The sequence below is a fragment of the Gadus chalcogrammus genome, chromosome 8 (assembly GCF_026213295.1).
Source record: "Gadus chalcogrammus isolate NIFS_2021 chromosome 8, NIFS_Gcha_1.0, whole genome shotgun sequence".
Taxonomy (NCBI): Eukaryota; Metazoa; Chordata; class Actinopteri; order Gadiformes; family Gadidae; genus Gadus; species Gadus chalcogrammus.
In genome coordinates this window covers 28,857,750-28,873,492 of record NC_079419.1, presented here as the reverse complement: position 1 = coordinate 28,873,492, position 15,743 = coordinate 28,857,750, and the positions used below count along the sequence as shown (strand labels likewise).

General features: G+C 40.0%; 1 protein-coding gene across 2 annotated transcripts; it reads right to left on the bottom strand.

The window, feature by feature from the left end:
- Nucleotides 1–4,072: 4,072 nt before the first annotated feature.
- Nucleotides 4,073–13,730, bottom strand: LOC130387482 (uncharacterized). 2 transcript variants are annotated; one of them, XM_056596586.1, is made up of 5 exons: nt 12,580–13,730; nt 7,055–8,072; nt 6,314–6,463; nt 5,854–5,949; nt 4,073–5,488 (listed from the first exon to the last, which is right to left on the bottom strand). In XM_056596586.1, the coding sequence occupies exons 2-5, from the start codon at nt 7,790–7,792 to the stop codon at nt 5,180–5,182; spliced, it is 1,293 nt and encodes a 430-aa protein (XP_056452561.1). In that variant the 5' UTR covers nt 7,793–8,072; nt 12,580–13,730; the 3' UTR covers nt 4,073–5,179. The 2 variants fall into 2 exon arrangements, with proteins under 2 accessions (XP_056452561.1, XP_056452560.1); XM_056596585.1 differs by lacking the exon at nt 12,580–13,730 and having other exon boundaries at nt 7,055–8,133.
- Nucleotides 13,731–15,743: the final 2,013 nt, after the last annotated feature.

The following is a 15,743-nucleotide window of genomic DNA, read 5'->3' as shown; positions in this document are numbered from 1 at the left end:
CATTCGTGTCGATTATGTTGTAACGTTTAGGGGACGTGCTGTAATGAAATAAATGAAACATAATCCGGTGGTGGTGATGAAAACTACATTGAACGGCAGCCGCCATATTGTTATGCCCAAATGGCGCCTGCGCATACATCGCGCATTCCACATTTTGAACATACATTAATATATCAGTTTATTATAACCATATCATACACCATCAAGGAGTTTAACACTATTAATTTAATTTAAGAAATAGAATAATAATAAAAAAGAAACACATTTTTTAAACTGGGGTGTCGGGACCCATTGAATTTCTCAGGGACCCACCCAACTCGCCACCTGTGGGTCCCGGGGACTCACTACATTGAAAACCTATCAACATCACTATACTTGTGCTCTGATCAGGGAAACATTTAATACAACTGATATTGTTTGAACATTTTGGATGTCCTTTTAATCATGGCACACCTTGCCCTGATCACAAATTCTTAATTTACCCAAATTCTCAAATTCTTAGTTTACCCACCTCTTATTTTGATCCCCACAACCTTCATAACTTTGCAAGTCAGGTTTTTTTGCACCTCGTAATTTTTTTAATTATTATTATTTAATCTCCTTACCTATTGTATTGTGTTAGCCTACTTGGCTTTGAATGCTACATACCATAAACATAAACATATTTGTCTGATTTCAGGTGCTGTGAGGAAAAACTCCCTCACAAAGTCCGTCACCGATGCGGAGGTCACAAAGCACACCATCAGGTGGTTTAACCTGGCCATGGATCGGGCGACAAAGAGACGAGGAGGTGTCCGTCCCCCGACGTGTCCCTCACAGCCGTAGTGAAGCCGTAATGAAGCAGTTGAGAACATAATGAATAAAAAAAAAAAACATTTTTTTTGGATTTGATTCAACAAGAATCAAATCAAGTTTGATTCTTGTTGTTAACCAGTTTTTAATTTTCTGATATTTTAGCTGTGCATTGCACAACATTTCATTGAATTTCATTGAAGATGTAGCCTAATATATAAAATGTATGCACTATAGGCCGGTAAAGCACTAAATGAGTTTCTGACCACAAAATGAATGCAGCCACATTCATTTAACAGGTTAGCAAAAACAGAATAGGCTATAACCGGTATCTTTCCATAAATGTCCATTTTCCATTGAGAAGTTATTACTTTTGTACAGTAAACTGATGTTTTGAATTGAACCTTTTCTGTTAGGCCTATTGTATTGTAAGGTTGAAAATATGCAATGCAGATTTAAGCTTTAGGGCTATATTGCTGTAGTAGGCCTAGTTCTAGTGATAGATTTTAGTTTTATCCAATAGTTTAGTTTATCCTATTTTATCCTACACGACAACATTTGGAAGGACAAACGGATCCGGGCCGGATGAGCCACGATTTGTATGAGTCCGTTGTGGGTCCGTTGTGGGTCCGCGACGGATGTATGTATCAATTTGCGGGTCCCGAACGTACCCGTCGCGGAGGTAAGGTTTTAGTCGTGGATGCGGAGCGGAGGCAGCGCGGAGCCACGGCGGGTCCGCGATCCACCTCCGTGGCGGATCTAACGCGGCGTGCAAGTGGACCCCGATACGGGTCCGTTTCGCGGGCCCGTTCCGGAAGCCGCGATACCTCCGCGGCGGATCCGGCGCGGAGTACTTTTGCTATGTGGGTTCCTTGTGTCACATTGATTCTCGAGCTCGCTAGCTTAGAGACGATCCAGAGCAAGAGACTACACCACATCAGGCGACCGAAATGATAGAGTAAGAGCGTATAACATTGATTTTGGCTGGGTTTTAGGCAGTGGAGGGAAACACAACATTAGGTTTTGAATAACTGGTGTAATGGCCTCTTCCTTTTTGGAAACGAGACAAATACCATGGTCTATATAAATTGGACAGTCGGGTCACAAGTTGACATGTCTGCCTCCAGCTCTTAGGAAGAAGATTAGTTGTAGTTTTTAGTAGGCTACTAAGCTGTACTAAGTGCAACTGATCAAATCTCTGGCTCAACGGCACAATGGAATGGAATCTCAACTCGAAATATTTCCCCCCCAAAATGGTATGAGTTTGAATACCGTATTTATTATTAAAAAAAAAACACACACATTTCCATTTTGGCTGAAAATGGTTATAGGCTACGTGACATGTTTCCTCCAATTAGACTCCAAATACGAATGAGATGGGTGTTTGACATTTTATTGAAAACAAATCAAAGATGCATTCGCAAGGACAGCTACGAGTCTTTTCCCGATTTCCAACAGTTCCCGTAGCGACAACAAGCGACGCATTCAGCTGATGGTCACCAGTTAACACAGCGGGTAAAAGTCAGCCTCAGGTTCGATAATTGCTGGATATTCGGTTTTCATTTACCCCGCATCGGCTTAATCAACACAATTGCACTTCATTACGGCTGTAGTTTGTTGAGGATAGCATAGGTCACCGTATCAACAAAAATCACAGTGACATGTTGCCCCTATCGATATCTGTGCGAGAAAAGCTCTTAAATCGAAGGCCTGGCTGCTATCTGTTTTAGGGACCGTCTACAAATTACACCCCACAGACTGGTGGCATAAACGTTACCATGGAATTGTTTCAGGAAAGAAATAACCACAAATAACTTGAAACATATTTTCTCATTCTGATTGCTGTAGTACTTGCCAATGGTGGGCATTTATTTACTACGGGTCATTATTTGTTGAAATTTTGCATTATAGCGAATGAGGATGCAATTAATAGTTTGAAATATTCACCAAAAATCAATGGAAAGACATTTTCTCATTCTGATTGCTGTAGTACTTGCCAATGGTGGACTTTTACTTACTACGGGTCATTATTTGTTGACATTTTGCATAATAGTGAAACAGGATAAATTAATAGCTAAAATATTCACCAAAAATCAATAAAACTAATTTTTTTCATTCTGATTGCTGTAGTACTTGCCAATGGTGGGCTTTTACCTACTACGGGTCATTATTTGTTGACATTTTGCATAATAGTGAAACAGGATGAAATTAATAGCTAAAATATTCACCAAAAATCAATAAAACAACATCTTTTCATTCTGATTGCTGTAGTACTTGCAAATGGTGGGCTTTTACCTACTACAGGTCAGTATTTGTTGACATTTTGCCTAATACTGAAACAGGATGAAATTAATAGCTAACATTTTCACCAAAAATCAATAAAACTACATTTTCTCATTCTGATTGCTGTAGTACTTGCTAATGGTTTTACCTACAAATGGGTCATTATTTGTTGACATTTTGCATTATAGCAAATGAGGATGCAATTAATAGTTTGAAATATTCACCAAATATACAGCAATCAGAATGAGAAAATGTATTTGTGAATATTTCAAACTATTAATTGCATCCTGTTTCACTATTATGTAAAATATGAACAAATGATGACCCGTAGCAAGTAAAAGCCCACCATCGGCAAGTACTACAGCAATCAGAATGCGAAAATGTATTTCCATTGATTTTTGGTGAATATTTTAAACTATTAATTGCATCCTCATTCGCTATAATTCAAAATGTCAACAAATAATGACCCATTTGTAGGTAAAAGCCCACCATTAAAAAGTACTCCACACTCTAAAAAATGTAACTATGCTCTACTCAATTTAATCTGCGTAACATTTTTACACTTAAAATATTGAGTAAATTTGAAATCTGTGAAATCATTTAGATTTACCTTATTGATTAAGTAAATGTACTTATAAAATATTAGCAGATCTGAACAACTACATTGAGTACCATGAAATAAAAAAATTGAGTTGATATAATTAAAATTTTAAGTCTATGCAATAGTAACCCTAAGTTCAAACCACTCAAAACAATGAGTAGATATAATTAAAATGTTAGGTAGATGCAACTGAAAATTTGATTATTATTTAACAAAACAAATCTGCTACATTTACTTAATTTTTTTAACATAATGTAATTCATACTGGACTATCAAATATCAGAATAAATATGTTACATTAACTTATTTTTTAAGTATTTACTCTTTAATCTATATGAGTACTTCAAGTCAATATATGAAACAAAATAATAAACAAAGCAATTCTACACACATCAACATTTTTAAGTAAACATTTATTTGTCTGTTTTGACAATTATAAATCATCAAGTTTAATCCAAACTCAATTAGCTGAATGTAATTATAGTTATTGTATAACATGGTAGACATTTATTAATTCTTGGTTCATTCAGCGTGATGCTCACATGGACACTGTCACATGCTCACTGGCGAGAATAAACCATGTTAAAAGAAACTAGATAATATACCATGAGTTGTAATGCCAGTTGAGATTTCCAGGTTGAGACCCCCTCAGTTGAATCTAATCTAATCTAATCAAGTTTAAATCCAACAGTTTATCTTTGCAAATGACATGTTAAAATGTCCATGAAGTTTAAATCCAACAGTTTATCTTTGCAAATGACATGTTAAAATGTCCATGCTATAAAAACAGTTGAACTCTTAATAAGGGGTCTCAACCAGGAAATCTCAACTGGCATTACAACTCATGGTATATTATCTAGTTTCTTTTAACATGGTTTAATCTCGCCAGTGAGCATGTGACAGTGTCCATGTGAGCATCAGGCTGAATGCACCAAGAATGAATAAATGTCTACCATGTTATACAATAACTATAATTACATTCAGCTAATTGAGTTGCAAGTTCCAACAGTCAAAGTGCATTGCCAAACCAATCAAAACTCGTTTAAAGCATCTTTACATGAATATACTTATGCTAGTCTTTCTTGTCTTTATGTTTCACTTCCTGGGTCTGAGTAAAGACAAATAGCTACATCCTCCATATGTATCTCTTTTTTATTTTTGTTGCTTTAACTGAACTCTCTACCAGGCGGTGACCAGGAGCCATAATGAGTCCTCAGGGGGTGTGACTGGTCTGGTTGGTCTGAACAGAAGAATGACATTTAGCATGTCTAAAATGCACCAAGGACAACATTTTGCATCCTCCAGAAATGCACCAAAAACAGTGATATTTCACATTAAAGTTCCACATCAGAAAACAAGAACAGTCCAACATGCAATTTCACTATGAATGGAAACCTTAAGTCTTATGTAAACATTAAGACAACAGTACATCAGCTAAACTTCAGACTTGCCAATGAAAAAATCCCTCACTAAGAGAGCATCTTGCTGAACAGTAGCCAGTCGCTACATACAGAGGTAATTCTTTAGTCTCTGAACCTTGTTGGAAAGGTTTCCAGAATCCAGCTCCAGCAGTACTTTCTGGAATACCTCAAAACTATGTTTGAGGTTCTTGGGGTATTGCAGATCTAACACGTACATCAGTCCCAAGAGATAGCAGCAGGCCCTGCTAACATCTCCAAGACTGCTGAGGACAGTGTTGCCCTCAATGACAATCCCAACATCCGATGACCCTTCTTGTTTCCGCAGCAGGTAAATCTTCATGACCTCTTCTGCCAACTCATCTTGAACACTGGCAGATCCATCAGCAGCATCCTGCAGACATTGTAAAGATAACTTGAGTTTAGAACTCACTCTCAACCTGCATGTCGCAAGACAAATACCACCTACCAAAATAAGAGCATAGCAGGACATAAAGTGGACAAACTAAACAATACTACTGTGGTGGTCCCAAATTTGATTTTGATCTCACAGACAAAATAACTAATTAATGCTTTCATATAATTAATTTCTCTCTCCAAACAACTCGTACAGTATCTGATGTCCACAGCTGGTTTACACTATGAAAGCTGCTTCTTCTTTGTGTGCGGTAAGGAAAAAACAAACGTACTGCAGGAACTCTATGGTCACCCATGATTACGTTGTTAAAAATCATGAAAACAATTAAGTATTATACTAACCTCAAAGTCCTTGAACAAGGCACTGGCATCTTCTCCCAAATGATTGATGAGACATCGGATGACAACCTCACGGGTCTGTTGAATGGGGATTCCACTCTGCAGAACAGAAAGCCTCAAAATGTTAATACAATGCAAAACTACACATTCAAGCAGAGGCAAACTTGACTTGAGTCAAAGCTTTCAATAGAATTTACGTTCGAAAAATTGAACTGGAGTTGGAGTGTAGTGATGTAAGAATAAACCAAAACATGTAAAAGGGTGTGCAGAGGATGTGAGAGATTGCGGGACAGAAAACTAAGGAAGAAAAAGCAAGAACTGTTAAGGAAGGCTTGAGGATAGGAGAAGGCATAAGAGAGAGTCGGTGGGGATAAAGATAAGTTATCTGATTAGGATATGAATATGTAATTATTGATGGTAATTAGCTTAAAGGAGAGAAACGTGAATGAGACAGGTTTAATACCTTAAGTAGAACACTCATTTGTGCCCGATGTCTCTCTCCTGCAGCACCTTTCTTCGTTTGAAACAAGGACAGCAGTGTATAGAAGTCCAACATTGCCATGAATTTTGGCTCAAGATTCAGTGTGGTGATCCTCTGAAACTCTGCGCTAACCTGAAAGAGAGGGATGAGAAAAGAAAAAAAAGAACTGGTGACTCATCTGTTGTCATTCAGCAAACACGTAAGTCCATACTGAGATGAATAGGATGCAAGACTGTTCCATTATCATTTTTAATAGGATGTACAGTCACCAACCACTTGATTAGGTACACCTGTGCAATCTAATGCAATCAAATACAACAGCTCTGCCACACATACATTTTCAGTTTTTGTTGAGATTGTCAAAAAGGTGGTTATTATACTTTGTTTATCATTGAGGACATTGTGGATAATGTTTATTGGAGTGCATTATATTGAGCGGTGTCCTTATACTTTTGTCCATCCATTAACATACGTTGAGGGGGACAAAATATTAGGAACACTTTTCAATGTATTGCACTCCAGCACCACCCACTACAACCTCAATAATAAACAAAGTATAATAATCACTTTTCTGACAATGTCAACAAAAACTGAAAATGTATATGTGGCAGAGCTGTTGTATTTGATTGCATTAGATGACACAGGTCTAACTAATGAGTGTGTAACTGTGAAACATGCAGGTTCAGTCCACAATATGTGTTGACAACAATTCCAATTACTCACTTGCGAGACATCAAACAAGGCGGGCCATCTGTCCTTGATGTCACTGATGCTCATCTGTAGGGTGACAACCTCATGTCTCCTATGTGCAAAAGTTCTGCACATCAAGTCCTTGACGACTGTGCTCTCTCTCTTCTTTGATTCAGTGATTAGTTGGTTTCGGTCCAGCTCTTGTTGTTCCTTACTGTCTCCCGCAGGATAGTGTGGGAGAAACACCACTTCTCCTTTCCGTGCTTTCTTTATATTCTTTGCAGCAGACCTGTCATCCGGGTGCTTGTACTTAAGTGAGTTGCAGACAACCTCAGGAAATCCAAGGCTTCGGAGCTTCGACCTGTAATTTCCCATCTTGTATTTAAGACTGTACATCCATCCAAGCCAGCCATTACGACTGCCTAGCTCTGTCAGGCATGGATGCTTTCTGACTAAAGCCTCTGCCACCTCACCTATCTGAAGGCCTGTGGGGTAGGGTGTGTAGCTGTACATGTAGTCAGCTAATTTTTCCATGATTTCAGATCGGATCCGAGAATTGTTCAGCACAGTACGATCTTTGACAAACTCTTCATTGGCATTCATCAGTACTGTCTCTGTTGCCACAGAGAAAAGTGGAATGATGATTTGATTTGGCCATGTTGTCGTCTGAGGGCTTCTACGTGGGGATAGGATGTCTTGTGAAGACACTGATGAGGCATCTGTCTGGGAATCTGGCGTTGCATCAGAAGCAGAGCTTAAACTGTCATTCATTATATCTCTCTGGTTTTCAGTAAAAAGCAGTCAATGTAAGAACTACCGATGGAATCATCACCACTTTGATTGTCCCCTTGTGTTTAATCTGGTTGGTAGAATGCAGAGTGAAGTAATCACCAAAGTCCTCATCCAGGTAATGCAGGGTAAAATCCTCAATGAGTCCAAATGTCTCTTTTACTGTCTCATTTAACTGTTCTACAGTGCTGGGTATTCCTGAGGACAGTGTAAGCTTCTCACTCCGGTGTTCTATAATAACCGTCAATGCAACGAAATCCATCTTGACAGAAAGAGAAAGAAATTACTCTGAAGGAAGGAAGCAAGCAAGGTGTTAGACATTAAAGAGTCAAACTCATCACCTAACACTGGCAAATAATGTGACGTTTCAATGCAAGGGCGTAACCATGGTTTAGACATTGGGGGGGTTAAATTTTTTATTATTATTTGTTAAGTGCATTGCCTACAATTCTATATTTATATATGAAAATGTGGACATTTAGAACATAGTTTCGAGGACTACATTGACCATTTGAATTCACATCTAAAGGAATAGTGTAATAATGTAATGTCTGCCCCGCCCCCCCCCCCCACACACACACACACAAATACACACACATTTTGTTTTGGTTAGCTGCTTACTGACCTTAAACACACCTACCAATTACAATTATGCTCTTCCAGTAGTACTGTAGCAAAAAGGATAGCTTCCAATGGAAAAATACCACATACCCATGACCACATGTCATTATGTTATCAGAAGAACAGTGGCTGACCTTCGTGATCATTTTGGTCTATATATTCTGCTTGTATTAGAAGTAGGCTACTTTTATGTATTGCTGACATGTAGGCCCAGGTTATAAACAATGTTGTAAGGCTGTCTGGTCTCATATTCAAAATTCTCACCTTATCACCTGCATGTCCAGAGCATGTCCCTGTCTGGCCACTGCTTTCAGCATGCCTGTCAAGTTACTTACTGTCTGAAAAAAACTGCGTATGCTTGGCTGTTGGTCCAGTTTCTTCTGCTTTTTAGGTAACCTCAAATCCTCCATTACTCAACTTTACTTTCTTGGCTCTCACTGAAGAAAGAGTGTGGGGTAACCATGACAACGCAGAAAGTCGCGAGGTGGTTTCAAACTAAATCGCACTAGTGTACAATTAGGAGGGGGGATTCACACACTCAACAAACGGAAATAAATTGAAAATAAATAAGACATAACCAGTGATGTTGATAGGTTTTCAATGTAGTGAGTCCCCGGGACCCACAGGTGGCGAGTTGGGTGGGTCCCTGAGAAATTCAATGGGTCCCGACTCCCCAGTTTAAAAAATGTGTTTCTTTTTTATTATTATTCTATTTCTTAAATTAAATTAAAAGTGTTAAACTCCTTGATGGTGGTATGATATGGTTAGAGCTGGAGTACTCAACCGTTCATGTTTAACACTAGAAACGCCGGGCCATTTTTACTTACTCCTAGCGCCGCAAGAGGGGTCAAATGACCCCTAAGTCATTTTAATGAGGCTGTGCATTTGCACATAATGATCACTAGGTGGCGCCAATGAGCTATTACCGCGCGAGCGCCACATTTGTGTGTATGTGTGTGTGTCACAAGCCTAGTCCTCACGATTTTGTCATAAATGTACATATATTCAATCAGAAGGATTGCAAAAAAATCCTGTTTGATTTGCTCATTTGACACGAATGAGCACAGCATCGAGCAGTGGAAACGTGGGTTTATTTACTATGAAGTTCGTATTTTTAATTGTTGAAATGAAATCAGCGGTGACGAGCTAGTTGTTTTGGTAGCGGCTAAATTAGCATGTCGCGATACCTTGTACAGGGGATCACGTCTGCGCCGAGTAGGTGCGCAGAGGGTTGAAACAGCGCTTGTCCGATCTGCTCACAAGAAGGTTTCTTTGGCCAGTTACTGTGATTGAACACGAGTTGTTTAATGTTCACAATGTATCGTTTTTCATGGGGAAAATGAGATGCGTCCCCGGGACGCATGGATAGTGAGTTTAGTGCGTCCTTTCAGATTTTAATGCGTCAGGGACGCAGGACGCGTACCTAGCAACATCACTGCATAACAAGAGACCGATCCATTGACAGGGTTCATAAAAAGAGAACATATATTTTACATTTTATCCTGCTGTATATTGGGGGGGACAGGTTAGTATTTTCTCAACATTGGGGGGGACACGACCCCCCCAAAGAATGCGTGGTTACGCCCTTGTTTCAATGTCACCGTGAGTTTTCCTTCCACAAAATATGCTGTCAAGGGATATGTGTCCCCAAGTTCACTCTGCTGTACCAGGGTCATTTTCCCAGAGTGGTCTAACATAAATGCCCTAAAATGTTCATCATACCAGCTGTTAAGCATTTTCACAATGAAACTGACACTGCCATCGACAATAACAATCTGTGAAATCATAACAAAATCAGATATACCACCAGTTGAACCATAAGGCAAAACCATCCGAGCAGCATATTTAGTTCCATGGAGTATGGCCACATTGGTCAAATTCACAGAGGTTTGTGTTGGATAAACTGCCTTGAAAGACTGCTGTATTCCTGTATCAAGTATGTCTAATGGAAGAGATGATATTTTTGTGACACACACTGCAGGTTTCAAAGCATTTCCTTGTGAAATGTATGCCATCGTCATTTGGTGCTTTGAGGCAAGTGACATCAATACATTTCTGAAGCTCTTTGTGTGTCTAATAACTTGCTTAAAGAAGCTATGTTTAGCCTCAAATCGCATAGTCCAGAGACTAACCAAAGGACCATACCCTCTTATCAAATCAGGATAATGCTCCAAAAAATGGTGCTTTGGAATCAATTTTTGATCTGGGAAAACTTCCAACAGCCTGTGACGAGGTTCAGATATCAGCGTGTCTAGGTAGCAAATACTTTCCTCAGTATGAATGGGGGCTACTACAAGCTCAGTTATATCTTTTAAAATCATAAGAACGTGCCATGCTGGATCATTCAGTGGTACAGTTGCACCAATAATAAATGATAATAATCTTAACAATGTCCAGTTTTCACTGGCGTTCCCACCAATACTTTTACGAGAGGCAAAATTCACTGGGATAGGTCCGGGGTGATCCTTTTTATCAGTAAATTTGTATGGAAATTGTGTGATGGACTTGTTAAGTTCTGTCAAGGTGAAGTACTTCTTGTGGATGCACACATTAAGACACAGTGCCAGTTCCAAAGGAATTATACCTTCAAAAAGGTCATGTAGAAGGTCTGGTGTGTACCCGGTTACAAAATGGAAATGACTTAATTTCTCTGTGATGGGACAACTTTTCTTCACACCACAACAGTGTACCAAAGCAGGATTTATCTTTACAGACTGAACATGTAAATCATAGTTCTCTTTTGTTCTTAATGGAAAAGCTCCTGAATGTACTTCTTTTTGCTGATAGTCAGAACGGTCGCCAATACAAAACCTACAGATATAATGTCCACTAAAGTTTTCTACAAGTCCACTTAAAGAATGCGCACCAAGATTGTCTGCTGAAACGCAAAAAACAGTACCTCTGATATTTTTGCCAACCTGAGGCAAAAAAACTCCTTCCCTCTCCAATGTTATGAGATCCTTCAAAAGAGGCTCAAGAACAGTTTCATAGCCACATTTTTTTATATGATTTGCTTTACAAAGGAGAGCCAAATGAATTGATGTTAACTGTGATCTCAGTTCAGGTGGTGTATTGGCTAGTGCCCAGTAAACTGCTGTGACTTTATGTTTTTTCCGTGAAGTTCCAAGGGGATTGCAGATTTCAAAATCATCTGCATACAGTATAAGGGAAATACTGAACTCCTCATTAGCATGAAATTCATTTAGCTTGAAATATTTACCATCACGGAAGGATGCAAACTGTGAGTCGTCTGAAGTAGTCTGTTTAGTCAATAACCTGTTTACAATGTCTTCAGTTTTCAACAATTGCAGTAAGGATTGAAGAACAGGCACATATTCAAAAGCTAAAATTATTCTCTGGATCCAAAATATACTCTACTGGCTCAATTACACTGAAGTTGTCCCTATAATTCTTTACCCTCTTAAATTTAGAAGAAAAGGGACCATCAGGACCCAAGGCTGCAGTAAAAGGATTGGAGTGATAGAGTTTGTCTACTAATTCACTAACAATAGCTTCATCAACAGCACAGTTATTCTTTGTAAAAATATCACTCACTAACTTTGGAATGTACTGAGTGGATGATTCGCAGATAAACTGAAGCTGTTCCACTAAGTCATCAACACATTTGCCAGAGACATTATAGATGCTTTCCAATTTTAACAAGAGAGAACCGACATTTTTCACAATTTCACCTTTAGTGTCCCTTTCACAAGCCAACTCTAAGGTGGTATCACTATCCACATGACAATATGATTCCAACACTGGAAAGTCAATTTCGTTCTCAGTAGCAACAGGATGCTCTGCGATCACATCAGTCTTAAAGTCTTTCAATGAATGGGACTTGTGTTTTCTACTTCTGTGTGTTGCATAAGTCCCATATATGTTTGTCTTGAAATCACATCCGTTAAAAGCACATTCTATGGTTTCATGTCTTTTCAAGTGGGAATTAATATGCTGAAAATAGTCTTTTGTACTAGTATAAAATGAGTTGCAAATTTGACATCTGAAAGATTGCACACCTTCACACTCTTCAGTTTCCTGTGAATTGTGGGATCTAGACAAGTGTGTACGCAGGCCACCCCAAGTCTTGAAGGAGCAAGGACAGCTTAAATGAAGACAGGGTACAGAATAGCCACGACCAAAAGTACCGTGCTTGACGCGATAATGCTTGAGAAGCTCCCCTCTTGAAGAATCCTCAAATGTGCAGAGTTTGCATTACCATCTCATGAGGCACACCTTAAAAAGGATGATACAAAAACAGTGTTACAATACGGCAAAAAGACTGATTTAATACCATTTCCATTCATGTACATTAAATGTTTTATAAGACAGATCTATCAAAATGATGCATTAATTAATGGCAGAAACCTCCCGACAGAGAAAGTAGATTTACGGCCAAACCGTTGTAACCACCAGTAGCACGAGGCTTCCCTGATCGTGTAGGGGGCCGTGCACAGTAGCCTGCAGCGGATTCGAATTGTATCCGAATCCGTTCGGTTCGTTTACCACAGTTCGGAGCATTCTGGAGATCCGCGGATTTCGGTTTCATGAAGGCATTGCCTTATGTAGCGTATTTTGCCTACTGTAGCCTACGTCCGATACAAAAGTGTGTTTAGGACCCAGCGGAATGCATTCTCTCCAGTGCTGCCCGAGCCAATGAGACTTTTCCCGCTTCATGCTGCGCTCGTCGCCAGAGTTCTAAGCCTCGTCGGCCGTTATCCCTTACATGTTACACTCAGTGCACCATGTTTTGAAATGCATTTAGTGGAACATTTATTGCACAAAAAAGCCTTGCAAGTTGTCTGATTACAGTCAATTAACACATTGCAAATAGCCTGTGGGTCTCATTCATTTTTGTGTTTCTCCCCCAAACCCTCCGTCAAAAAAAAGTCCGCCTTTTTACTATCACGGACATGATCCTAATCCGAACCGTATCCGAAACCGAGGCCCAAAACGGTTATCTGAACCGAACCGTGGACACACTGATCCGTTTCACCACTGCACACTGAAGGCAAAAGCGTCGCTAGCAAAATCATTGTTTTCCTATGGTACGGCGCGCCTTTCACTCGCGCCTTTTCAGCCGTTGCAGGCGCAATACACACCAATGTTAAACGCAGATTTGGAGTAAAAACCTGCTCAACTTTAAGCTGTGATAGTTTAAAAACGGTAAAAGAATTTTACAAGTTGAATGCTCTCAGGCATCCACACTAATGACGCCAGCGTGTGGGAGCAGATTTTCACCGGGCGTCTCAGAGTGTTCTGTTGCTAGCTTCATGCAAAAAGCAGGGTAGAATAGATATCCCATGATTCCACAGTTTTTGCGCTGTGGATTCCGTACGGTTTCCGTACGGTTTCCGTACGGTTTGGCAAGAATTCCGTACGGAATCCGTACGGTTTCCGTACGGTTTCCGTACGGATTCCGTACGGAATCCGTACGGTTTCCGTACGGTTTCCGTACGGATTCCGTACGGATTCCGTACGGTTTTGAATGACTAATAGCCGCGGCTATTAGTCATTCACTCCGGCTATTAGTTATTCACTCCGGCTATTAGGTATGCAGAACGAGCCCCTCCCCTTCTTTGCTTGACCACTAAGTTTGAAGGCTGTCTAACCAATCAGTGAAGAGAAAGACCAGACTAAAGTAACGCATTGTCGAAACTAGAGCTGCAGTGCCTCCATGTTTCGCCGTAACATAAGGCTGTGTTGTCTTTACTAGTTTCCCTACAATGTAATGACCACCATGCTAGTGGAAAATATATTTGTGTCTAGTACAGTGATATATTTGTATATGTTAGGCTATATATTGAGATGGCAGTGTGCGAAATCCCCAGATTGTTCGCGATATGCAGTAGCCAGCTCGGCCATAACATAACAATATTTCATGGATGCAAGCAAGCCAAGACAATCGATCTATATCTACAGCCTACATGACGACACACACACACACACACACACACACACACACACACACACACACACACACACACACACACACACACACACACACACACACACACACACACACACACACACACACTGGTAAAGCAATAGGAGCCTGCATTGGCTAAAGTTGTCGGGATGCACCTTATTTTATAACAGGGAGGGGCAAAGTTGTGCATTACAATGCAAACACGACAATAATTGGCACCGTTCTTGCGCACTCAGAAGAACATGAACTGAATAAATGCCAGGTATATAGCATATCGGAGACGGGTACACAATCAGTGCATTTGCAAATGAGAGCCTGCAGTAGGACCGATCTTGTGACATTATTTAACCATCCATCTACAGCTAATACGATGAGACAGATACATCATTGATCACATAAAAGCCCACAACAAGCCCAACATCACCACGGCAGGTGCGCTCTCTCTCGCACATTCACACAATCACTCCAACTTCTCCAACTCCAAGGCAAGGCTGTTTCACTAAGACCACAAACAACCACAACTAACCAGCCTACATATCCACAATAATGCACAACAATCAGTTCTATACATTGCGTCTATCTTCTGTTTGGTGCACATGGCCAATTTGCATAGTTTGCACCGGACTGTCGGCTCCGCTTGTCAAAAAAATAGAACGTATTTGTGAATAAATGCTTTGAATTCTGAATACTGGACTTGGTGAGCTTGAATAGGCTAAATTTAAGTGACCTTTAGTGAGATGGCCTAAAACGGAATACAAATGAATTATTCTAGGACATATCTATATGTCCTAGAATAATTATAGCATTTATTATATAATAGCATTTATTTTTTTGACAAGCGGAATTATTCCATACGGAATCCGTACGGTTTTGCAAGAATTCCGTACGGTTTTGCAAGAATTCCGTACGGAATCCGTACGGATTCCGTACGGATTCCGTACGGTTTTGCAAGAATTCCGTACGGAATCCGTACGGATTCCGTACGGTTTTGCAAGAATTCCGTACGGATTCCGTACGGTTTCCGTACGGATTCCGTACGGAATTCTTGCAAAACCGTACGGAATCCGTACGGAATTCTTGCAAAACCGTACGGAATCCGTACGGTTTTGCAAGAATTCCGTACGGAATCCGTACGGTTTTGCAAGAATTCCGTACGGAATCCGTACGGAATCCGTACGGTTTTGAATGACTAATAGCCGCGGCTATTAGTCATTCACTCCGGCTAGTTATTCACTCCGGCTATTAGGTATGCAGAACGAGCCCCTCCCCTTCTTTGCTTGACCACTAAGTTTGAAGGCTGTCTAACCAATCAGTGAAGAGAAAGACCAGACTAAAGTAACGCATTGTCGAAACTAGAGCGGCAGTCAGTGCCTCCATGTTTCG